This window comes from Coprinopsis cinerea (genome assembly GCF_000182895.1).
Source record: "Coprinopsis cinerea okayama7#130 chromosome 7 map unlocalized cont3.7, whole genome shotgun sequence".
In the NCBI taxonomy this organism is placed as follows: domain Eukaryota; kingdom Fungi; phylum Basidiomycota; class Agaricomycetes; order Agaricales; family Psathyrellaceae; genus Coprinopsis; species Coprinopsis cinerea.
The window spans coordinates 2764210-2786866 of NW_003307538.1; the positions used below are offsets into that span (position 1 = coordinate 2764210).

At 53.8% G+C, this 22657-nt stretch overlaps 5 protein-coding genes across 5 annotated transcripts; 1 reads left to right on the forward strand and 4 right to left on the reverse strand.

Annotated features, from left to right (window-relative positions):
- Positions 1-385: 385 nt before the first annotated feature.
- Positions 386-4407, forward strand: CC1G_05953 (ankyrin repeat domain-containing protein 50; the record flags this gene model as incomplete). The annotated part of the gene is made up of 9 exons (XM_001831802.2): positions 386-481; positions 536-578; positions 631-768; positions 820-888; positions 945-1112; positions 1166-1190; positions 1249-1800; positions 1850-2202; positions 2264-4407. Exons 1-9 carry the CDS (start codon positions 458-460, stop codon positions 4405-4407), a joined length of 3516 nt encoding a protein of 1171 aa, XP_001831854.2. The 5' UTR covers positions 386-457.
- A 266-nt stretch (positions 4408-4673) lies between these two features.
- On the reverse strand, positions 4674-5790 carry CC1G_05954 (hypothetical protein). The gene is made up of 4 exons (XM_001831803.2): positions 5638-5790; positions 5486-5575; positions 5140-5357; positions 4674-5037 (listed from the first exon to the last, which is right to left on the reverse strand). The coding sequence occupies exons 1-4, from the start codon at positions 5756-5758 to the stop codon at positions 4801-4803; spliced, it is 666 nt and encodes a 221-aa protein (XP_001831855.2). The 5' UTR covers positions 5759-5790; the 3' UTR covers positions 4674-4800.
- A 1610-nt stretch (positions 5791-7400) lies between these two features.
- CC1G_05955 (hypothetical protein) lies at positions 7401-8786 on the reverse strand (the record flags this gene model as incomplete). Its single annotated transcript, XM_001831804.1, has 2 exons — positions 7401-8095; positions 8153-8786. 2 exons carry the CDS (start codon positions 8784-8786, stop codon positions 7401-7403), a joined length of 1329 nt encoding a protein of 442 aa, XP_001831856.1.
- Positions 8787-18509: 9723 nt separating this feature from the next.
- Positions 18510-21342, reverse strand: CC1G_08380 (hypothetical protein; the record flags this gene model as incomplete). The annotated part of the gene is made up of 8 exons (XM_001831811.2): positions 18510-19633; positions 19696-20054; positions 20106-20657; positions 20717-20741; positions 20795-20962; positions 21010-21024; positions 21083-21241; positions 21297-21342. 8 exons carry the CDS (start codon positions 21340-21342, stop codon positions 18510-18512), a joined length of 2448 nt encoding a protein of 815 aa, XP_001831863.2.
- A 362-nt stretch (positions 21343-21704) lies between these two features.
- CC1G_14915 (hypothetical protein) lies at positions 21705-22312 on the reverse strand (the record flags this gene model as incomplete). Its single annotated transcript, XM_002910891.1, has 2 exons — positions 21705-21784; positions 22195-22312. The coding sequence occupies 2 exons, from the start codon at positions 22310-22312 to the stop codon at positions 21705-21707; spliced, it is 198 nt and encodes a 65-aa protein (XP_002910937.1).
- Between the last annotated feature and the right edge of the window lie 345 nt (positions 22313-22657).

Consider the following 22657-nt stretch of genomic DNA (forward strand, 5'->3'; position numbering starts at 1 on the left):
TGTGAGCGGGTAGCATCCGTTCGCTGGTCGGTTGGTTGTGATATCTCGAGGGAGAAGATGTACAGCAGCTTCAGCATATAAGTCGAATGGTAGGCATATCCAACTGTCAACGTTGTAACTGGGTTGGTATATCTCGTGTGAGGAGATTGCTATCAGGGACTTCGATCGACGAGGGGCTCTCTAGAGATACGATTGAAGCTCAGAATGCCGTTCAACGACCCGGATCGGACATATTCACGACTGGTATAGTTCACTCGTCTGACCCGTAACTAGCGAGAAAGGAATGGAGCATGCCTCCGAGTCGCCTTCCATCGGACTTTCAAATTGAATCGGAGACAGCACGATGCATGATCATGACAGAGGCGCTTGAGTGCATACCACATTCTCGCCGTGTCCTCTTCTTCTCTGAGACGTCCGTACACTGGGCGCTTCTTGTTATCTCTTGAGGCTATCAACAATGGGGCAAAAAGTGTCATTTTGGGTGAGTTGCGCCCGGCCATTCCGCCTAGACTGTACTGATCATGAGAGTCTGCAGAGAGATGGCGAGCGCCCAAACCCCAAAGCAGGGCCATCCGCATGTTAGCTGCAGCATTTGGAGCCTCTATCGATTCGTCTCTGATAATATACTAGGCGATGTGGACAGCAAAGGACCTTCACCGTTTCGCGGAAGCAAGGAGATTGGCAGGACTATGAATATCACCGGGGGAACGTTTAACTTCTATGGCGATTCAAACCTTGGCGATATAGGATCCAATAGTGGCATCCATTGTGGGCGTTTTTTCTTTTCCTGTTGGGCTATCCAATTGACACCAATCTAAGCCAACTCCATTGGCGAAGGACGTCGTGGAAATGGACCTGCCTTGAACACGCGCAGTCATGGTGGACGCCGTATGTATTGGATCCCCAGGCTGATAACGAAAATCAAGTTATTGACATCGTCCTAGGGGATCAGCGTCTGCTTAATCGACTGGCCCACAAAGTTAACTTCCGGGCTATCCAACAGGACGTCAGAAAGAAATGGACGCCGGGAACGGGGGCGTGGTTCCTCCGCAGCCGTCTGTACGAAGAATGGAAGGGAAGTAGAAGCGGCGTGCTTTGGGGAACTGGAATTCGTGAGCCCTATACTGCTTCGTGGTCTCCTTCTTGCTCATGGCTTTCTCGTCAGCCGGTGCTGGAAAGACACTCCTTGCGTAAGTTTCGCGCTGTTGCAATCCACACACCCAGGCTGACCCTTATCTGTTGCTTTAGGTCAAACGTGGCCAATGATCTCCTACAGCTAGAGGAGGAAGCGAATGGGAGGATCGCCGTCATCGTCATATATTGTCGATACACCGAGTCTTTATCTGTCAAAGAGATTCTAGAAGCAGCCCTCAAGCAATACCTAGAACGTCACCCGTTCCTCATCAACATCATCGAACCTCTCTACGCGCGACACGACCGCGAGAAGACAGCACCTACAGAGGAGGAGCTCATCGATTTGCTGCATTTGATCGAGTCGCAGTTCGATAGATGCTACTACGTGGTTGATGGGGTTGATGAAGCCGACGTCACCACCCAATTCGACCTCATCGACACTGTCAACCGATTGCAAGGAAACTTTTTCCTGTGCTCCCGCCCACTGGATTCCCTGAGCTCGGAACTCGTTGGCTCAGTCTTCTTTGAAGTCAGCGCCCAGATGGAGGATCTTGAACTTCTTGTCTGCGAAAAGCTGAAGCGGAACTCCGTTCTCAGTCATCTCGCCAAAGACCACGAGTTTTTACGACGACTGGTCAAGCAGATCTCGGACAAGGCTGAGGGGATGTACGTATTTTCTTTTGTTCCACGACTCTTACTGATGCCCGGATCAAAGGTTCCTCCATGCGGCTCTTCAGAGTGATCTTATTCCCCAGTGCCTCACGATCGAGAATCTACACGAGAGACTGGATCGTTTTCCTGCTGGGCTGGAGGGTATGTACCGCGTCGCCCTCGAGCGCATCGAGCTCCAACCACCCGAGGCCGTCAAGCTTGCAAGGCATGTTCTCCTCTGGCTAGTGTATGGCCAAGAAGCCCTGTCCGTATCCGATCTCCGACATGCAGTGTCTGCTTCAGGTGGCATTTCCCTCGGCGAGGAGACAGAGATGGAGAGTTTCAGATCGGCGCTATCGTCCCTGTTCTGCGGGTTAGTCACCGTAGACACGGCGACTAATCTGGTTCGCCTTGTTCGTAAGTGTTGCATTTTTGTCCCTTCATCTTCTGTAATTGAAATACTTTCCCGTGCTCCAAGATTTCACTGCCAAGGATGCATTAGCTCCACTGCTACTTCGACACTTCCCTAATCCGCATCACGCAATCTTCAAAGTGGCTTCGGAAAGATTAACCACGTCCAACACCACGAACGCAGCCGACTTGCACACTCAGCGGGACCTCGACAAGTTTCTGGCCAAAAGTCCTCTGCTCCGCTACTCATACGATCATTGGGCCTACCATGCACGTCAATGCGCATTAGAACCCAGGACATCCGACGTGGTCCTGTCGTTTTTGCGACAGTGTACACGTTACCCTTGCAATCTCGACCCGGACGAGCCGCATTCTGACGACGAGTTGGACTACTTGCTCCCCATCCATGTTCTCGCGCGCTACGGCATCCCACTTCTCGACGCGCTCTCGGCTGTCGCAACTGTAGACCGTAACCAGACTACCGACGGAGAATTTAGTACGACGCCCCTTATACTAGCCGCTACCCATGGGCACCTCGACGTTCTAAACCAATTGCTCGGCTTCAAGCGTAGAAAGTTGGTCGGTACATTCATCCGTGGCCGGTCAAAGTCGGGCATTCGCCTTTTCAAGACTGTCGATGTCAATGCGCAAGACAAGCAAAAGAGAACGGCGCTGATGTATGCTGCGCACATGGGGCAGGTCGAGGTTGTCCGGCGGTTACTCCAAGTGAAGGGGATCAAAGTCGGTTTGACGGACGAGGATGGGATGACAGCTGTGATGCATGCGCTACAGCAGGGGTTCGAAGACATCGTTCAGCTTCTTCTGGAGTTCGAGGGGATCGACGTGAACCAGGAGGATGAAGACGGCTGGACGGCACTGATGTATGCCGCGGAGTGGGGACGTGAACGTTCGGTTCGACTTTTGCTGCAGGCCAAAGGCATTCACGACATCAACTACGCGGCAGACGATGGTTGTACAACGCTGATGTGTGCCGCTTCTGGTGGAAATGAAGCCGTCTTCCACCTCCTGTTAGGCGTGAAAGGAATCCACGACGTGAACAAGGCGGACAACGAGGGAGAGACGGTTCTGATGTATGCGGCAAGTGGGGGGAGCGAAGCCATATTCCGGTACTTGCTTCAAGTTGAAGGAATCCACGATCTTGACCAGGTGGACGCCAACGGGATGACAGTCTTGATGCATGCGTCGGCTGGCGGGAGCGAAGCCATTGTCGAGCATTTGCTCCAGACGAACAAGATTCACGACGTCAACCACGCCGATAACAGGGGACGCACGGCGCTGATGCATGCGTCGTTTGAAGCGAACGAAGGAGCTGTCAAGCTTCTGCTCCAGGCTGAAGGGATCCATGGCCCCAATCTCACCGATAACGAGGGCCAGACTGCGTTGATGCTTTCAGTGGGCAGCGCCTTGGTGGTACCGAGCGAGGCGGTCGTCCGCCAGCTACTTGCCGTTGAGGGCCTCGACGTCGCTCAAGCGGACAACAACGGGAAGACGGCACTCATCCACGCGGCGGAGGGAGGTCGAGAGACGATTGTCCGAATGCTAGTTGAGGCGGGAGGTCCTGAAACTGTGAACGTGGCGGATAACAGTGGTCGGACGGTGCTGATGTACGCGGCCGAAGCGGGACACGAGGACATGGTTCACTACCTGCTCGGGTTGGAAGGGATCCACGATGTCAACCAGACGGATAAGGATGGTCAGACTGCGTTGATGATGGCCGCTTCAGGCTTCGGTGCAGCTGTTATCCCGCTTCTGCTTCAAGCCAAGGGTGTGCAGCCTCATTTGACGGATAAGGATGGACGGACGGCATTGATGATCGCTGCGGATTGGGCGTACGACGCTGCGGTTGGATTGTTGCTTCAGATGGAAGGGGTCGATATCAACCAACAGGACAACGAGGGGTATACGGCGTTGATGCTCGCGGCGGGAGCGTCGGCGGAGGTTGGGAACCCTTTGGCTGTGGTGAAACGGCTCCTTCGTGTTCCGGGAATACGTGTTGACCTTGTCGATTCGGATGGGGCGACTGCAATGCAGCATGCGATGGAGGAGGGGAATGGTGATGTGGTCAAGGCTCTGGCGAAGGGTAATTTGATCGCGCCGCTTGGTGCCATGGTGCGACAGCTGGTGGCTCCGTATTTTGAATCGACCTCTGATTCAGATTTGGATTCTGAGTCTGAGTCTTGTTCTGAATAGAACTAGCAGTTGTGGGAGGAGATGCGAGCTGTATCTTGTATTATATTATCACAGATGCCTGTCACCGTATGAATTCCTTTGTGCTGACCATGCCTTTAAGAATGGCAAGCGCCATGCGCAGCCAACATGCTTGTCACTGTGTGTACATAACGGTGTACCAAGCAGTCTCTCTCTACCCAGTTCGGAATTGTTAGACAAACGTGACCTTGCCTCTTTCAGGCCTGGTCGATGGATCATCCCTCAGGGTACCCGAACCATCCCGTCTTACATACAAACAAGTGAAACGTAGCATTAGCAAAATCCTGTGGGGTATCTAATACACAACCATAGCAAAAGGCATATACAATCGTTCAGCCTATAGCACGATCACAACATCACAACATCACATCACATTCAGAGAGCAAAAGCGACACCAACGAGGCCCATAGCGGCACCGAGGAGGGTAGCGCCCTTGAAGTTGGAGAGGGCACCGGCGTCCTCGTCCTCATCGTCACCGTCTTCGCCGGGGGCACCGGTGCCAGAGGGAGCGGCGCCGCTTCCGGTGGGGGTGCCGTGCCCGTCGCTTGGCTCAGCGGTGGCGTTGACGCAGGCTGGCACTTCGGCGGTGCTTGAGAGTGTCAAATCGGCGCACTGGAAGGTGTGGTCAGCGATGATGTCCTCACGAGTACGCGCAAACGAGCAAAACAAGCAGGGCAAAACAAGCAAAGGAGAGGAGAGGAGAGTAATACGAACCTGGAAGTATGAGCTCTCATCATCGAACAAGTTGACAGAGATAGTAACGTTGGCGCCCTCCTCGAGGCCCGCAATGCCCGAAGCGGCAAAGTCGACGGGGATGCAGAAGTTGCCGGGTTTCTCTTCGTAGGCTTCGAAGACGACGTATTGGGGCTCGCCGTTGGCTTCGAAGGACTCGTTGCTGTTGGGGTTGGGCGCGGTGGAGACGACGATGTTGGCTGTTTGGGGTTGGAGGTGTAGGTGGGAGGGGGCGGGGCGGGAGTGGGACGAGGGGGAAGGGGAAGAGGAAGAGGAGATGAAGTGAGCGGGCGGGTCGAAGAGAGGAAGGAAGATGGGTAGTACGTACCATACCACTTCTCATGACCCTGTCGGACGTGGACCACTCCACCGCTCAGAGGGAACTCGGTTCGGTTAGTGGTAACCTCAGTGTGGCCACCTGAAGGCGAGATGGGTCAGTCTAACACGAAAACGCTGGACGCAAAAGCCATCTAGACGAACCGCAGAACTCGTGGAGTTGGCTGCCATTGTAGTTTCCACGGGCGCCGGGGTGGAGGAGGCGGAAGTGGGCGTTGGCGCCTGCAGTGAGCAAGGCAATAACACTGAGCGACTTCATGAACATCGTGACGAGAGCTTGACTTTTCGAAAGAAAAGAAAAAGAAGTGGCAGCAAGCAGAAGACGTCGGCGTCCTAGAAAACCTTTCCAACCCACTGCACACTCACTTTATAGCGGAACCCAGATCAATGGGAATCAGTGGGAAAAAAAGAAATTTCGAGAAAAAACAGGCTAAATTGTGATTTCTAGGGGAAAAACAGCGAAAGTTTTGGACAACGAGGTACGGATTTGAGATGAGATTTTGGTTGAAATCAGCCGAGAAGTCACGATATGAGAAGCCAAGCCTTATAGACTAGGAACGTCCGGGAGCGGGGACATGACAAGAGAAAGGAGTCAGGATTGAATGTATTCTGTGGGATAAAAGGGTCCATCGGCGGATAGAAGAACGAGTTAGATCAGACAGGTCGCGTGGAAGCCTCCGACTTCTCGAACAAAGCGCCGTATTCAAGCTTTGAGTCTAGCAGGTCCCAAGTGTGAGCCGTCCCTCGTCGAAGCGTTGTTTTCTTTGAAGTTGCCGCTCCGAGACAGTCGACGAAACAGGGCGGGCAATAACAAACCGACTCGCAGAAAAGGATAGATTACAGGGGAGACTCCAAGGGCCAGGAACCGTGAACAAACCCGCTGTCACCTTCAATCAATCACAGACTTTGAGAAATCAATCCATGAGGCAAGTCAGCAGGTCGGAGAAATGGAGAAAGGTCGGCGTTGCGAAACCGGGATGTCGTACGGGCGCAGGAACATGATCGCGAGATCTAGAACCATGGGAAGGGGCACGACTGCGCATTGATGGATTGCGCAAGAATGGCGCCATGATGAGCGGCGACGACGATGGAATCGCATGTTGGCGGCAGGAGGTGGCTTGTTGTCGGTGAGTGAAACAGCGGTGCCGAGTTGAAGGTCCGACGGCCGGCATGGAAGCGACGTCGGCGAGAGGGGCGATGGTGGAGGTGAGTGGAGGACGTGGTGAGGGGAGGCAGAGAGGGTAGCGATGAGTCGAAGGATGTGTCGAGGTGAGGAAAGAGGTGAAAGAGCGGGGTGTATTTGACCGAACCAAGCCCGAGGTCAACCAGTAGAGCCGCCAGTGAGAAGCACAGTGCCAAGTCGATTCACCACCGACGAAAGAATACCCCATTGAAGGCCAAGTATCGTGGGGCGTTCAGATGATGTATATATAAAGTGAAAAAGGTGGAAAAACTGGAGGGAATGTGCGCACCTCGTGTGGTTGGCCACATCAAAACACCCTTCGCAGAATTGCCTCAACGCTGTCACCCACACCCTGCAGCGTCACAGACTGTCCGACCAACCCTATCTTGCTCGTTTTTCTCAAATCCATGCACCTGCAGGTGCGTTCGAGAGGAGATGTAGGATTTGGGGCGGTAGAAGGGGGAAGCGTAGGTGGGGGAAGGGAAGAAAGAATAGCGGGGATCGTCAGAGATGAGCTGTTTGAGGTTTTATTCACGCCATCCATCATTGATTCACGTGCCGCAAAAATGCCGCAACCGACTTCGACCCGGTCGCGACCCACTCCTATCTCCTATCTCGGGCGTCGTTAGGTTACCGGGTACCGGGGAGGTCTTCAAGTCAGCGCCAGTGAGCTCAGAACGCGGTTATCTTGAGTTGATCTCCAAGGGTGGTTGTACTGGATTGGCTATGGCACCATCTCTGAAGGAAAAGTAATTCGGTAATCTAATCCATCCATTTCTCGAAGAGGGGAGAGACTTTGCTCGATATGGTCATAGGGACCCCAGTCCTTGGTGACTTTGCAGTTAAGCATCCAAACCGTTACGTCCACTTCGACCTCCAACCTCGCCTCTGCGTCCGCGTTACTCCTCCCGCATGATAACCGGATGATCTCGCTGCACAGTCCATCCCAGTTCTGCTTGTGGGTGATTGGGAAGGGGTCGGAATCGTAGATGGTGATTGCGAGATGGAGGGTGGTGAGAAGATTCATGGAGGGTGGGGTGAGAGAGGCTAGGACGGTGGTGATGTCACCTACGACGTCGAGATGCGGTCGTCCTTTTTTGAACCATGTTGAGATGGCGAAAGCGAGTACGCGGAGGTTGCGGGTCTTGGAGAGGTTTATGAGGGTGCCGAGTGGGGTGTAGAAATACCAGTCCACTGAGCACGGGTCTCCCCAACGGTTCGTGGGTTGGTATGTGAGATGTATTTCCTCCAGGGTTTCGCGCGACAAGTTGATTAGTCGTTGCCAGTATTCTGGGCCGCGCTCTTCGTGTGGACAGACTTTGAGGATTCGGAGCCTTGATAAGTCGACTAGAGGTCGTACGTGGCGATCTCGAATAGACCGAAGAAGTTGTCGGATGATGCGATGTGAGGTGTAGAAATCTAGAATTTCTAACACTGGAACTCATCCTTCCTTAAGGGGAGGTCCGATGAGAGTACCGCCTAGAGTTCCTTCCTCCACCACGGAGTCTAGTTCCTTCCGGTGTTGTTCCTTTCTGATGTCAAAGTCTGTGCTTGTGCAATTAAGAACGAGCTCCTTGAGGTGCGGAAGGAGGAGGAAGATGTGCATCGGCGCGTCGTCGCAGTTTGTCAACTCGAGTTTCGTGATGCTGCTGGGGAAGAACGAGTGTCGGATCCAAGATAGGATGGAGCTTTGTGCCACGTCTCCCCCTACGTGGGATAGAGCTAAACTTTTTGGAGGACTCGGGAGGCTGCCCAACGACTCCAACACGCGTTTGAACGTTGGATCATTGAGCAGCCATGGCGAAGCCCTCATGTGAGTCTCCTCCGAGTCTGAAAACGGCATTCGGAGGGGCCAGGTGAACGAAATTCGGAGACTTTGAACGTAGTTCAAGATGGAAGGGTTCCCATCTAGGACGACATCCTGGAGGAACTTGAGCTTGAAGGGTACCTCCATGCGCGATCCTTCCAAATTGAGCTCTTTGAACAAGTGGGATTGACATGCAGCTGTGAATGTGCGGCTGGTGAGTGAGAGGTTTGTGAGGTGCTTTGTTGGTTTTGGGTCGTCTGCGAGGTGGTCGACGATTTTGAGGAGTAGTTCTATGGGCAGCATTGAGGTCTGGGTCGAGGATATGTAGAGGTGTTGGAAGGTGGGAGAAGAAGTTCAACAATATTGTTCAGGGCTGCAAACCTGGCTGTGGCCTCGTGGCCAGTCGCCCACATAACCGGCTGTTCACGACATTACCCCCCTTCTAAGCCTCATCGTCCTCGATGACCAACGGTAGGCGGCGTCCCAGTTCCCAGTCAAAGTCGGTAGGCGGGGCGTCGGTGAAATTCTTGAGTGGGCGCCATGGAAGAGAGCTGAAGATGGTAGCGGAAATTCGGCGTGGTGCAGAGGGGTGTCGCTGGTGGAACTCCTTCACGATCTCGGGCGCGTGCTCCAAGTTCTCCTCCGGTTCCCAAGTGTCGTCCGTCAACCCATAGCCCTTCCAGCTAACCAAGTACTCCAGTTTGCGATTCTTCCCTCGACCTCTCCAACGACTGTCCAAGATGTCGTGAACCTCGTACTCAAGCTCTCCCTCCAGTTCAACAGGCTCAGGCGGAGGTGGCAAAATACCGTTGACATCATTGCCTTTCCAGGGGGAGAGCTTGTCGACGTGGAACACAGGGTGAATGCGGGAGAGGGACGGGGGAAGCTCGAGGCGGTAGTCGAGGTCGCCGACGCGTTCGATAACCTTGTACGGACCGAGTTGGAGATCGCTGAGTTTGCGAGATGGAACCTTGATCTGGATGTCCTTTGCGTTAAGCCAAACATAGTCTCCAACCTTGAACTGATGGGCCGTTCGTTTGCCGGACTCGTACACATCCTTCTGTTGGGCCTTCTCGAGACGTAAGGCAGCTTCCACATCCTTGCGGGCCTCTTGTAGCTGCTGAACGCGCTCGTCAACAGGGCGGAGGTCGGTTCGCTTGCCGATGGGGATGTTGAAGTGGGGAATGTAACCGTATAGGACTTCGAAAGGGGAGCGATCATGAGCAGAGTGGACGCGGGAGTTGATCACGAATTCGGCCATCGGTAGATGCTTGTCCCAGTCATCCCTGTCGCGCGAGAGACGTAGAGGCGGAGATACTTCTCAATTTCTTGGTTGGCGCTCGGTCTGTCCGTTGGCCTGAGGGTGATAGGCGGTGGTGAGGTTGGACTCGATTCCGAGGCGCTTGAGGAGGGTGCGCATGACCTTAGAAGCGAATTGAGGTCCTCGATCGCTAATGAACCGGAGTGGGAGGCCGTGGAGACGAAACACTTCGCGATAATAGATGTCCGCGATGCCTTCGGTGGTAATGTCGGATGTGCAAGGGAGGGCGTGAAGGACCTTGCTGTAGTGATCGGTGAAGACGATGATCGCATCGTGTCCATGGGCTTCCGGTAACTGGGTAATGAGGTCAACTCCTACTGTCTCCCAAGGTCCTTCAGGAATGTCCAGAGGCTGGGGTGGAGGCTCGAGGGTGCTGGGCGTGCTTTTTCCGGGCGCAGAGATCACAGCCGTCCACATACTTCTTGACGAAAGGCTCGCATAGTTGGCCACCAATACTGTCGTTCAACTCGCTCGAGGGTTCCATGTACACCAGGGTGTCCAGAGGTGGGGTCGTCGTGACACTGCTTGAGGACATCGCGTCTGAGTTCGTCGTCCGGAGGTACATACACGCGACCCTTGTAGTAAACGAGGCCGTTGTCTTCCTCCCATTCGGCAAGTCCAGATGTGAGACGACGAGGTCCTGACTTGCGGAGTTGGGCGAGTCCATCTAGGACCTGAGACTCGCGAGCGCTGGCTTGGCAAAGTCGGTCTTCAAGAGGGTTGGCAAGGACTGCGTGGGCGACTGCGAGCTTGGCAAACAGCTCTGGTTTGAGAACGACCTGTTGCTTGTTATCCTCTGCGTCTGAGACCTGGTGAGTGTCGAGGCGGGACAGGGCATCAGCTTGGGTGTTGGCCTTTCCGGAACGGTGGGTAAGCGTGAAGTTGAAACGGGAGAGGTAGAGGGACCACCGGGCCTGTCGTCGACTGAGGTCTTGTGCCGTGCGCCAGTATTCAAGGTTGGAATGATCGGTGACGATCTCGAACGGTTTGGGGAGTCCTTCCAGGAAATGTCGCCAGTCTTTGAGCGCTTCGATAATAGCCAGCATTTCTCGATCGTAGATTTCGTAGTTGCGTTCGGCTGGCTGCATGGAGGCAGAGCGGAAGGCAACAGGGTGCCAGAGTCCATCGTCGAGCTTCTGAAGGAGGGCTCCTCCAGTAGCAAAGCCAGAGGCGTCCACTTCAACGCGAGTCGGTCGGTCGGGGTCCCATAGAGTCAGGATTGGGGCGGAGGTGAACGCGTTACGGAGGGTGTCGAAGGCTTGTTGTTGCGGTTCGTTCCACTGCCAGGGGGTGTCCTTCTTGGTAAGGTCGTTAAGGGGTCGGGCGATGGTGGCGAAATCCTTGATAAAGCGACGGTAAAAGTTGGCGAAACCCAAAAAACCACGGACAGTGCGGAGGTTACGGGGAATAGGCCAGTTGCGAACGGCCTCTACCTTGGCAGGGTCCATACGGACTTCTCCCTCCCTGATGACCAGACCAAGATACTCGATCTCCTTCCGTTCGAACTCGCACTTCTCAGGGCGCAGGTAAAGGTCGTGTTTCTTTGAGGCGATGGAGAACTTCGTGTACGACTTGGCGGTGCTTGTCGAGGGTGGCCGTAAAGATGAGAATGTCGTCCAGGTAAACTGCGACCTTCCCTGAGGCGATGAGGTCCGCGAATATCGAGTTCATGAGTGCTTGGAACGTTGCCGGGGAGTTGGTGAGGCCAAAGAACATGACTAACGGTTCAAAGAGTCCCTGGTTGGTGGCAAACGCGGCCTTCCACTCGTCTCCTTCCTTGATACGGATGTTGTTATAGCCCCATCTGACGTCGAACTTGGTGAAGTACTTGGCACCGCGGAGTCGGTTGACGATGTCAGAGACAAGGGGAAGGGGGTATCGATTCTTCACCGTGATCTCGTTGAGCTTTCGATAGTCCTGGACAAAGCGGAGTTTGCCATCCTTCTTCTTGACGAAGAAGACCGGGGAAGCGAGGGGTGATTTGGACGGACGGATGTAGCCTTTCTTGAGGTTCTCCTCGAGGAATCGGTTCAACTCCTCCTGCTCGTTCTGTGACATGGGGTAGACCTTGGTGCGCATGGTGGCTGGTGCTCCCGCAACGAGATCGATGGCATGGTCCCAAGGCTTATGTTCAGGGAGACGATGAGACTCGGATTCGGAAAAGACGGAAGCGTGCTGTTGGTACTGGGGTGGAACCATTTCTTCGAACGTCTTCTGGGGTTTATCCTTCTGGGATTTCTCGGCAATCTGCTGGGAGTACGTGAAACCTGCAGCGCACCAAAGTTCGTCTCCTGTATCCTCGATCAATCCCTTGCGAACCCACTTCCAGCCGGGTCACTCGGTTAGCGCGAAATGCGGCAGAGGGGCGGTTCGCTTGCATCGAGATCGGGAGTGGGTTGGGGAGTATTGTCAGAGATCGTGGGAGGAGGGGAATCTGGGGTGGGGTCGATTTGTTCAATGATGGCATCTCCCAATGGTGGTTCCTTCCGGGGGGGTTGAGCATCCTCGTCAGGGACTTCTTCGATGGTGACGCTGGAGATATGAGGTGGGGGAATCTCCAAGGTGCCCTTGCGCCAATCGATCTGAGGGTTGATCTTGCGAAGCCAGGGGAGACCTAGAATGACATCCTCCCCTCCGAGATCGGCGATGAGGAAGTCCGTCCATTCAGAGTAACCGTCGACTGTAAGTTCCAAGCGAGCGAAGTGAGTGATGTGACCAGCCTGATTCGGAGTTCCATCAATGTTAAGAAGTCGAATGGGGTGTCGGAGGGGGTAAGCGGTGATCCGGTGTTTCTCCACAAAAGGTTTGTCCAGGAATTTGCCGGTAGCGCCACAGTCGATCATTGCTGCGGGGTCCGCTGTACGGTTTCTGCCTCTGAGTCTGATGCGAATGCGAAAATGCGAGGAACCGGGATGTATTTCGCGAACAGAGCTAATAGTACATGAATAAATTGAGTCATATTCAGAGACGGCGTACGACGGTGAAAAGGGTGCATGCTTTGCAGCACGAACAAGCACCCGCTTCAAAAACCCTTCTGTTGGATGTTCTCGAGGCGCTCCAGGATGTCCTGTTGGTTCTTCTGAGCGACCAGGAGATCGGCGAGGGAGACGCTAGACGAGGTGGCAGCAGGTGGAGCAGGCGTAACGGCAGCAATGGTGGCGGTGGGCGTGGGAGAGTCGTCGAAGAGCGAGAATGTAGCTTCAGAAGTGGCGGCAATACGACGGCGTTGGACTGTTGGACCTCTACCTGGAGGGTATCCCATGAACCTGTCTTGGCAGACCTTCTCGGAATGTCCCATACGATGACAGTAGTTGCAACGCAGCGAGCCGTGATTGCCGTCCTTCTTGACGTGAGCGGTAGATCCGCAACCGAAGCAGCGCCCCCTCATGGCCTGGAGGTATTCCTCGCGGGAGCGGCCATTGGGTCCGGTGCGAGTGGCGTCAATGTCCATGGCATATGGGTCGCGAGCGGGGGCAGCACGGGTGGAGGTCGATGGGGTCAAGAAGGAGGTATGGGTGCCGTGGAAGGTGAAGTCGTTCTCGTTGACGATGTCGCAGTATTCCTGGAGAGTGGTGGGTTTCTGATCCTTGGCGACGATACGGAAGTCCAGCAAGGTGCGGTCGCGCTCATTAAGCTTGCGTCGGAAGCGAGCGATACCATCCTTTTCAGACAAACCAGTACGGGGAAACACTTCCTGGAACTTGGCAGCGAACTGGGAAGCGGACTGGGAACCTTGCTTGAGGGCTTCGAGTTCTGCTTCGGCGGCCTTCTCTTGATCGGCGGGCTGGAAGCGCTTGCAGAAGGCTACAACAAACTCCGACCACTCCCCCTTGAATGGCCAGGGGTTTTTGGCCTTGTCTGCATCGGTGGCGGCTTCGTGCTTGGCGATCTGGTCAAGATACTGGACTGCCCATGAGGCGGCGTTACCCTGGAAGTAGGAGAGTGCTGCCGAGATCCACTTCTTGCCGTCTCCCTTCAGCTCCGGGTTGGCCGAGGCCCAATTGGAGAAGTACTGGAGGAAACGATGAGTGTCGGATGGGTGGCCCTTGAAAGGTTCGGGTTCCTTGACGGGGCTGCGGGAGGAGGCAGTCTTGTTTGTGAGCTTGTCGAGGGCTTCTTGGATACGCTGAGTGGTGCGCTGCTGTTCCTGCAACAGCTGAATGAGGGTTTCGTTGTTCATCGTGAGGTCGAGAGTGCCGGTGGTGTTGGGGTGAGGTGAGGTAAGGGAAGTTGGTTGGGATTTAGGAGGCGTCTGTTCTGAACGTGGGAGATCAGATGTGCCTTCCGATTCCCGAGTGGTGTGAAGGGGTGGACGGATCGGACGTGTGGTGTAAGCGGAGACGGGGGCGGGGGTGGGGTAACCTTTGAGTCGTTGAGCGTAAGTGTCGGTAGAGACGGTTGATAAAGCGGTGTGAAGGGCTTGGAAGGTTTGGGGCGTGGGTTGCGGGTTGAGGGCCTGGGCGACTTCTTCTTCTTCTACTTGGTCGTCGTCGTCGTCGTTTGCGTCGGTAAACCTAACTCGGTTACCAACTCTTCCTGATGGGGACGTGGGGGCGGACTGATAGGCTTTGTGCGGGGTCTCGGGTGAATCGGTGACGTTGCTTCCTGCTTGTTCCTGAGACGGGGGTGTAGACGGCGGATGGGCTTCACGGAGTTTTCGGGCGTTGGATTCGGTACACGGAGTAGCTGCAACTCCTTCGTTGGTGAGCGCGTTGATCTTCTGCCACTGGGACTGGGTGGGCGGAAGAGAGTAGCGTTCGGGACAGGGTTGAAGTGAACACTGCTCGAAGTTGCCGTTCCTGATGTGGTAGTCGAAGATCCAGTCGTTGGCGGGGTCGGTGCTTCAAGCGCAGAAGTGCGGACTTCCTACGCAGCTAATCTTGACGGTGGTACGGGGTGATAGTTGCCAGAGTGAGACCTGATCGGCAGGTCAACCAGAAGGACCAGAGTAACAGCGGGGTGCAGGGACAACGATCGGCGTTGCCAGTGCACAGGGGTAGCTTGACCTAATGTCGCGAAGAGCGAACACTAACCAAACCAAACCTTAAAACCAGAGTGGAAGTGCCAGAGAGCTGAGAGCGACGAGAGAGATGAGAGCGATGAGCGACAAGTTAAACCAGAAAGCTATGCCGATGTATTGACGAAGAGGTCAAGCTGAGGAAATACAGAGCAGACTACCTAGCTTATATACCTATTCTACTGTCTACATAGCCGCAGTGAGTCAGAATGACGAACAAATGGTGAAACGTTGAAGAACAATAAGAAAGGTCATGAGGCTGCGCGAAGGCTGCGCGAAGAACAAGAATGAAACAATAATGGAACGAGGAGGTGTCAGAGTGTGTCCGAAGGCAGTGCGTAACAATAAGGACAATAGAAGTAGGGCAAAGGGCAATGCGAGGCAGTGTTCCATGAGTGAAAGAGTCCATAGAGGGAATAAGGAGGCGAAGGAGTAAAAGGAAAGTGGAACGATAAGATGCGAAACAGATTAGATAAGATAAGATGAAAAATAGGGGCTATACCGGCTGTTCACGACACTGACGCTCTCGATTCGTCTAGGCAATCTTCATATATCCGCTTCGACAATCCACTTGAACATTGCTGTGTATTAGTGAGGTAAAGCGCCTGTTGAAGCACGCTGACATGCGTGCTTAACGCAGGCCACTTCAAATCCGGAAACGGAGGTCTCGTGAAACCGGGGTGCACGGTGTGAGATGCTACCTCCAGAGAAATCCAAAATTTCTTTTTCATGGGCGCTAAGCTAAGTGATTGGATGCAAGTTGTTAAGCTTCCGAGTCCATGAAGCCCGCGACCAAGTATTGTGAATAAAAATGTTCCATTCCAATAATTTGGGAATATGTACTGTGCAGGCAGAAGTAGGCCTCGACTTCGGACGCATTCCAGTGGTACCGATTATTTTTGGTATACAAAGGTCGACATTGGGTTGAGCAAGTCTTCAGAAACTAGTTGCCTCTCATCTCAGCCATCTCAGGTTATTCAAACTCAAGGCATCTAAATTCATTCAAGCAAGATGATCCTTGCCAAGCTCGCTGTCGTCCTCCCATTGATCGCTTCAGCCACTGCTGTCTGCGACGGCTATAGCTTTGCCGTCGGCAACGTTCAGCGTTTGGGGGGCGATATTAATCGATGTAAGGTCTCCTTTCATTCCTGTTGAACCATGCTGACTGGCCTACTTATCTTACTTTGTTTAGGGGACGTCTACAACCACAGGTGCCAAGTCGTGGACGGGTTGACGACCCATAAGAACCCGTGCACTACTGGAACGTTCGGGTGCTCGCCTTCGCCCATCTTCTTTAACAAGTATACCAATACTTTCAGTAAGACTACGTACGTCTCTTTTAATTCTCTTCGTGTCGTTCTCTGGGGTGTGTTCATTGAGACTGTCATGAACAGGCGAAATCATGACATAGAATGGTGCTTATATACCACGGTCTGCCTGTCCACCTAAGCTGGACATGGGCGCCTTTTTGGTGCAGTGGTTAGTGTGACCGTCTAATCACGACATTATGTCCAGCTTCAACAGGTCGAGGGTTCAACTCCCGGGATGTACACATTTACTGGCCGGTTTGAGTCATGTGAGCTTAAGGTCATGTGACAATAAGAACCATGTGATAGGCGCAAATGTAATGGATCACCCGGGCACCTTCTGGGCCCTCAATAGACCTGCAGGCATGACAGTTGTCCGCTGCCTGGAAAGGCCGGTATAGGGGATGCATCATTCTCGTCTTACGAGGACGTAAGCCATAGAAGGGGGCTAATGTCATGAACAGGCGAAATCATGACATAGAATGGTGCTTATATACCACGGTCTGCCTGTCCACCTAAGCTGGACATGGGCGCCTTTTTGGTGCAGTGGTTAGTGTGACCGTCTAATCACGACAGAGACGACTTTTTTGGATTATCAGCTATTCCTGCAGGAGGGATCCTAAATCGGAGAAGTGCGGAAATGATGTGATTTCCGTCTGCGTACGTCCCTTGACATTGTTTTCTCCTAAGTTGTAAGGCTGACCACGCTTTTTTATTCCCCATAGTGCGGCAAGAAGTAGCTCTCTTTGTGCATCCACTGCAATGGCTACTATTGCCAGTGGCTAGCACTATAAGTCCGTCCCCCAGGAGAATCTCCTGGGGAACTCCTGTGTGTCCTGCGCGAGCGGGCGAGTCCCCGCCGACGCAGGATGAGTCCCGCCTGCGCGGGTTTCGACAACCGGCCCCGCACAGGCGGTTGTTTCGATCCGCGCGCGAGCAGGGTGAGAGGTCGACCCCGCATGAGCAGTTGCCTCCATCCCGCGTGAGCAGGATGAGCGGTTGACCCTGCACAGGCGGTTGCCTCCATCCCGCATGAGCAGGACGAGAGGTCCACCACCCCGCGGCCCGCCTGGGCAGGGTCGTCGGTGTCGTCGTCTTCGGTGTTGCGCCGTCATCGCCGTCATCGTTTCGTCGGTGTCGTCGTTTTAATTGTCATAGCCCTGGCCCCTCATATAGCAAATAAAAGAATAGAAAACATTTGATTACTATGATTAGTCGAGATATTAAAATTATCGTGTCGGTGAGATCTGACTTAGAGAAATCTCCCGAGTTTGAGCTGTAGGAAGAAGGGGTGCGCGAGAAGATATTAGTTAATCGTCAGCCGCCGCGCAAGTTATATGTTCTGTCACTCACTACAGCGCATCTCTCCCTCTATCCCCCACACATCCTTTCCATTTGGCCTTGAAGTCCCTCGCTGGCTCAATCATAATGGCGAGTATCATTATTTTTCATATCCCACAGCTTTTGCTAATGATTGAATGATAAGGGCTGCCCTCCTCCACTGGTTCCCGCCTCGGCGGCCTCGCCCATCTCTACTCGCCTTTGTGCCCAATGCTAGACGCCCGGAGCGTTCAACCTGCACTCGGCAAGTTCTGCTTTCCCCGTCGGACACGCCACTGACCGACAATTCCCAGCCACCGAAATCTGATCATCCTAGGATTTTCGGGATTCTCTTATTTGAATCCTCGTTATACTTACTATCATATGAACTGTAATACATACTATCATAAATATAGAGCATATTCTCGTGTACCCTGCGTGTCCAGTAAAAGAAAAATAAATAAAACGAAAGTGATTCCGCACCTCCGGGGAAAGCATGCTCCTGGGAGGGCAGTTTTACACCCGCGCTGGCGGAAATTCCGCAGTAAAACGGCAGATTTCCCCAGGGAAATCTCCTGCGAGGTGTCTGGAGAGCCGAGGGACGAGGCATCGAGCTTTCCTGCCCCGGCAGAAAATTCTCCCGCACTTGCAGGGGTATCTCCTGTTGGAGCGGGAGTTCCCTTCCTGCTCGGGCGGGAATCCCCCAGGAGATTTTCCTGGGGGGCGGACTTATAGTGTAGTCCATACACACATAGGTTATTTTCTTTCCTTGTACCGTACGTCACGATGAATGTGTATCCTCCCGACGTTCATCTATTGCTTCTGAGACTCTTGTCCGCCTTTTTTTTTTTTGGGTATGTAGCGCCCGAGAAGCGTTCAGTGCAGTGCACGGAACTCTGCATGCGCGTTGAGCGGTTTGATCGAGAAGGTCTAGAGAAACAAACAAAGCCGATACACACTTTTGCGCTTCTTGCTTTGGAATCGTGTAGATGCTATCGCCAATTATTCCAGTCATGGTACTCTACGGCTCCATTTAATCTAGCTGAAACGCGGTGTAGTAGCTACTGTATGCTATAGCGTTTTTTTCCAGTCCTCTCCTCTGCCGTTTTCAAGAGACTGACCACTTCTGGCCGGTTCGCAGCCAGAGCGTGATCCATTGCCGTCTTCCCCCCATCGTCTACAAGGTCAAGTTGAAGCCCCTCCACCTGGAGGAGCAATTCGACAACACTCCTGGAGTTGCGCCACGATTGTGGGCCAGCCGCGATCATCAAGGCTGTCTGTCCATCTGCATCCCTACGGTTGACCTGTATCCCCTTGGACAAAAGAAGAGATAGTACCACAGCCTCGTAGCCTCCTCTGGATGCGTGCATCAGCGCTGTCTGACCATCGTTGTCGCTGTGGTTGACATCAATGCCCCGGACCTGCAGAAGAAGCTGCACGATATCTTCGTGCCCCCTAAAGCACGCATGCATCAACGCCGTCCATCCCTCGACGGCGTCCGCAAGGTTTACCTTGATTCCGTGCACCTGCAGCAATCGCCGGACTATCACCTGAAGCCCTCTCCTGGACGCGTACATCAGTGCGGTCTTGCCACCCGCGTCGCAGGCGTTGACGTTGACGGGAGAGAAGAGGTTGCGATTCCGAGTCACCGATGTCTTGCGATAAAGTACGGCCTTTGCTCGATCCCAGCGCTTGACGGTGAGTAGCAGGTTCATCACCTCCAGGTGGCTGTAAGCAGCTGCGAGGATTAACGGGGTTGCGCCCGTCGCCCCTGTAGTCGTGCTGTTGAGGTCATCGATCGCAGCTGTGAGGGTCTCCTTGGGAACTGGAATTCCAAATCGCGCAATGACGTGCACGGGGGAGAGCAAATCCAGCTCGTCCCAGCTCTGTGGGCGGGAGTTGAGGTTGCAGGGGAAAGCGGTGCAAAGTTGCAGGAAACGGAAGACTGCGTCGAAGACTTTCGGGTTGTCCATACATTTGCGTGCGTGGTCTGGGAAGTGTTCGTAAGCGTATCGTAGGAGCGGAGCGCGTGACAGCGTGTCGTCCAGGTCCCTTTGGGTTCTCAGTTGGGAGTTTGGGATGTCGAAGGCGGTAAGCTGATCCGTGGCCACTTGGAAGAGGGTAAAATGAGGATCGGGGAAGTCCCGCGTTAGGATGGATGCTAATGCGTCTTTGGCGGTAAAGTCTGTAGCAGCGATTGCGTTAGCTTGCATCATGCACGCTCGGAGGACCCTGGTCTCCACTTACGGACAAGGCGAACCTGATTGGTTTTGGTCTCAATGGTTACCAAACCGCAGCAAGCAGACAACAGTGCTATCTGGAAGCTTTCGATGGTTGATGCGCTGTGCTCACGAAGAGCCTCGCCACCAGAAGCGGACACTGCATGTCGGAGAGTGGGAACGGAAAAGGCCTCTCGCGCGAAGGCGAGCCAAAGGAGGATGTGCTTCCCAAGTAAGGCTAGCGCCGGGGTTTGTCCTCGTATGCGTTCGACGGCAGCCTCGTACATGTTTGTGATATCCGCCGGGAAGGCCCGGAGTCCTTCCATAAGAGACTCAATGGTGAGAGAGCTCGTAATGAGTTCGGCCTGAAGAGCAGCATGAAGGAACCTTGAGTGGTAGATTAGTCGTTACACTGTCATTACAGAATGGACCACTCACATCCCAGCAGCCTTGTCGATAATTTGCTGATCAATCATCTTCCGATACCCGCGCTGCTCTACGAGGCGAAGGAGAGCCTTGTTACGATTGAGCTTCTCGGTAATGAGTAGGAGGATGTCCTCTCGCTGGGCGTCGATGGTGAAGAAAACGGAGTATAACAAGTCGGAGCCTAAGTGATCCAATGGCCTCGAGCTCAGGAAGAAGTTTCCCCGGAGCTTGTTGATAGCGTCGATGAGCTCGAATTGGGTGTTGACCTTGGCCTCGTCGACACCGTCGATGATGTAGTAGCACTTGCCGAACTGTGACTCGATCACCCACAGTAATTCGACGAGCTCTTCTTCCGAGGGTGAGGTCCGTTTTCGGTCGTGTTGTGCATAGAGTGGTGCGATGAGGTCGACGAGGTGTGGGTGGCATTCGAGGTACTGTCTCAGAATGGCTTCGAGAATCTCTTTGACGGATAGAGGCTCGGTGTAGCGACAATAGACGACGATGACTGCGACCCTGCCGTTGGACTCTGCTTCTAATTGGAGAAGGTCGTTGGCCACATTCGAGCTATACGAAAATGAGAGAGAATGAGTTGGCGTCTGGTAGGGGACAGGACCACAACTCACGCAAGAACCGTCTTTCCAGCACCGGCTAGAAGCCAAGTTAGTTTGCTACGACAGTTTCGGGCGTTGGAAGACACTCACGGATTCCCATCCCCCAAAGAACACCACCACCGCTTGCCTTCCATTCCTTGTATAGCCGACTTTTGAGGAACCATTTGCCTGTCCCTGGGGTCCATTTCTTCCTCACTTCCTGTTGGATCGCGCGAAAGTTGATGTTCGACGCCAGGCGATCGAGTAGGAGTCCATCCGCTGTACTGGGCGTGAGTTGCAGTCATCCATGCCTGGAAAGGACGTACGACTGCTATGGATCCCTGAAGATGAAATTAGACATTGCGTTCCGAGTAGACGAGATTGAGCCGCGATACCAACCTTGCACGCTGCCAAAAGCTCGGCTGTTGACTCCGACGTCGTGTCCTTTGACCTCCTGAATGCCGTCGTAGATGTTGAACGTCCCACCGTTTATGTTGACGACTTTGGGCTGGGCACTGCCCGGTGCAAAGGGCGAAGGCATTTCACTGTCGACATCGTCTAGATTGCAGTTGGGCTCTGAAGTCGCCAGCAGTAAAAGGAGAACCAAACTAACGTGTGATTGGACCAGCCTCGCGTTGGCCACGTCGCTCTGCTCCCATCTATAGAGCAGGAATTGAGCGACTCAGAATGCGCGCTCATATGATAAAATCGGCGTACTCACCCAGAACGAGACTTTTTGACCCATAGCTTCCTCACAGACGGGTTACACCAGTAGTCAATGGTGGTGAATGAATGGCATAGGATGAGAGACAAGCTTAACAACAGTGGCGTTAAAAGGTGGTGGAAGTGCACAGCAGTGCCGGCGGTGTTGCACGTGCGCTCGTAAAGCCACGAATCATCGCATTGTGATGTGGGGTTGAGTTAGCCGCTGAGCGCTGAGCGCCCCAACATGACCGCGAGCGCACCTTTCGATGCCGACATCCGGCGATCAGATTGATCATCCATCAACAAGCCAACAAGGTCAAATACGCCTTCGAACTGTCTGCTCAAGGCCTTCCGATTCTTTCCCAAACCTCTTCCACTCCCTCTGGACACCTTTATCTATATGACTTGGGTCCCCACAACTCAGATTGTCATAACTAAAGCCCATGAATTCGAAATTCGGACGCAATATTCTGCTGGTCGTCAATGAAGGCGGTGAACGACGTTGAGGCAATTGTGCGAGGGTGCAGGATGGTGGTCAACGCTTATTGATATCGTGAGTTTCGTCTTCCATGAAGTTGATACAGAGTAATCCATGTTTATGAACATCTTTTTAGGCTTCCAAGTCGCACGTACAGCGCACGAGACGCCGCAACGACGACGCTAGTCGGATTTCTTGACACCGTCATGCTCGCACTTCGGGAATGAACCTGCGGATCGCCTTGGTCACTTTCAATCTATGTCACACCGACCCTCCCTTGAGACTGTTGGCCCTATCGACTCCATCTGACGATGCACTGTCGACCCACCCACCCGTTCTTCTCCTTCCCCTTCGGAGACAGAATCGTTTGAGGCGCCGTTCGAAACTAGCTGCCCGACGTTGCTGCCGAGTCTCGCTGTCCTTCGGCGTCGTCGACGAGCCGGCATCGCAACACAGTTGACCACACCGTGTTGCCCGTCATCACACCATCACTTGTCACCGCGGTCTTCCTTTCTGATGTGAAATGAGCCTTCTTGCGAGATCTGGGGGAAAATTGCTAACCGCCTTTGGGACGGGGATACGATGTCGACCCTGAGTCCTTACTTAGGTTCAATAAGACGGTACCTTAATCCCCGCTGCAATCGCGCTTTTTTGAAGTGGAGGATGTAGCATGCAACTTCAACAGCGACTGGGTCTTCAGCTCGTGATTCGGTGTTGGCTTGCTGCTTTGGTTGACGCCTACGAACTGCGCCTTCATCTCTGCTACAGCGACTTCAACCCGAACTTGATCC

What these genes read in the sequence shown, in the direction of transcription:
- CC1G_05954 (XM_001831803.2), bottom strand. Translation starts at nt 5,758, where the DNA reads ATGTTCATGAAGTCGCTCAGTGTTATTGCCTTGCTCACTGCAGGCGCC. An exon ending in GGGTCATGAGAAGTGGTATG is followed by an intron (nt 5,358 to 5,485) that starts GTACGTACTACC and finishes AACCCCAAACAG; the next exon opens with CCAACATCGTCGTCTCCACC. An exon ending in ATGAGAGCTCATACTTCCAG is followed by an intron (nt 5,038 to 5,139) that starts GTTCGTATTACT and finishes CACACCTTCCAG; the next exon opens with TGCGCCGATTTGACACTCTC.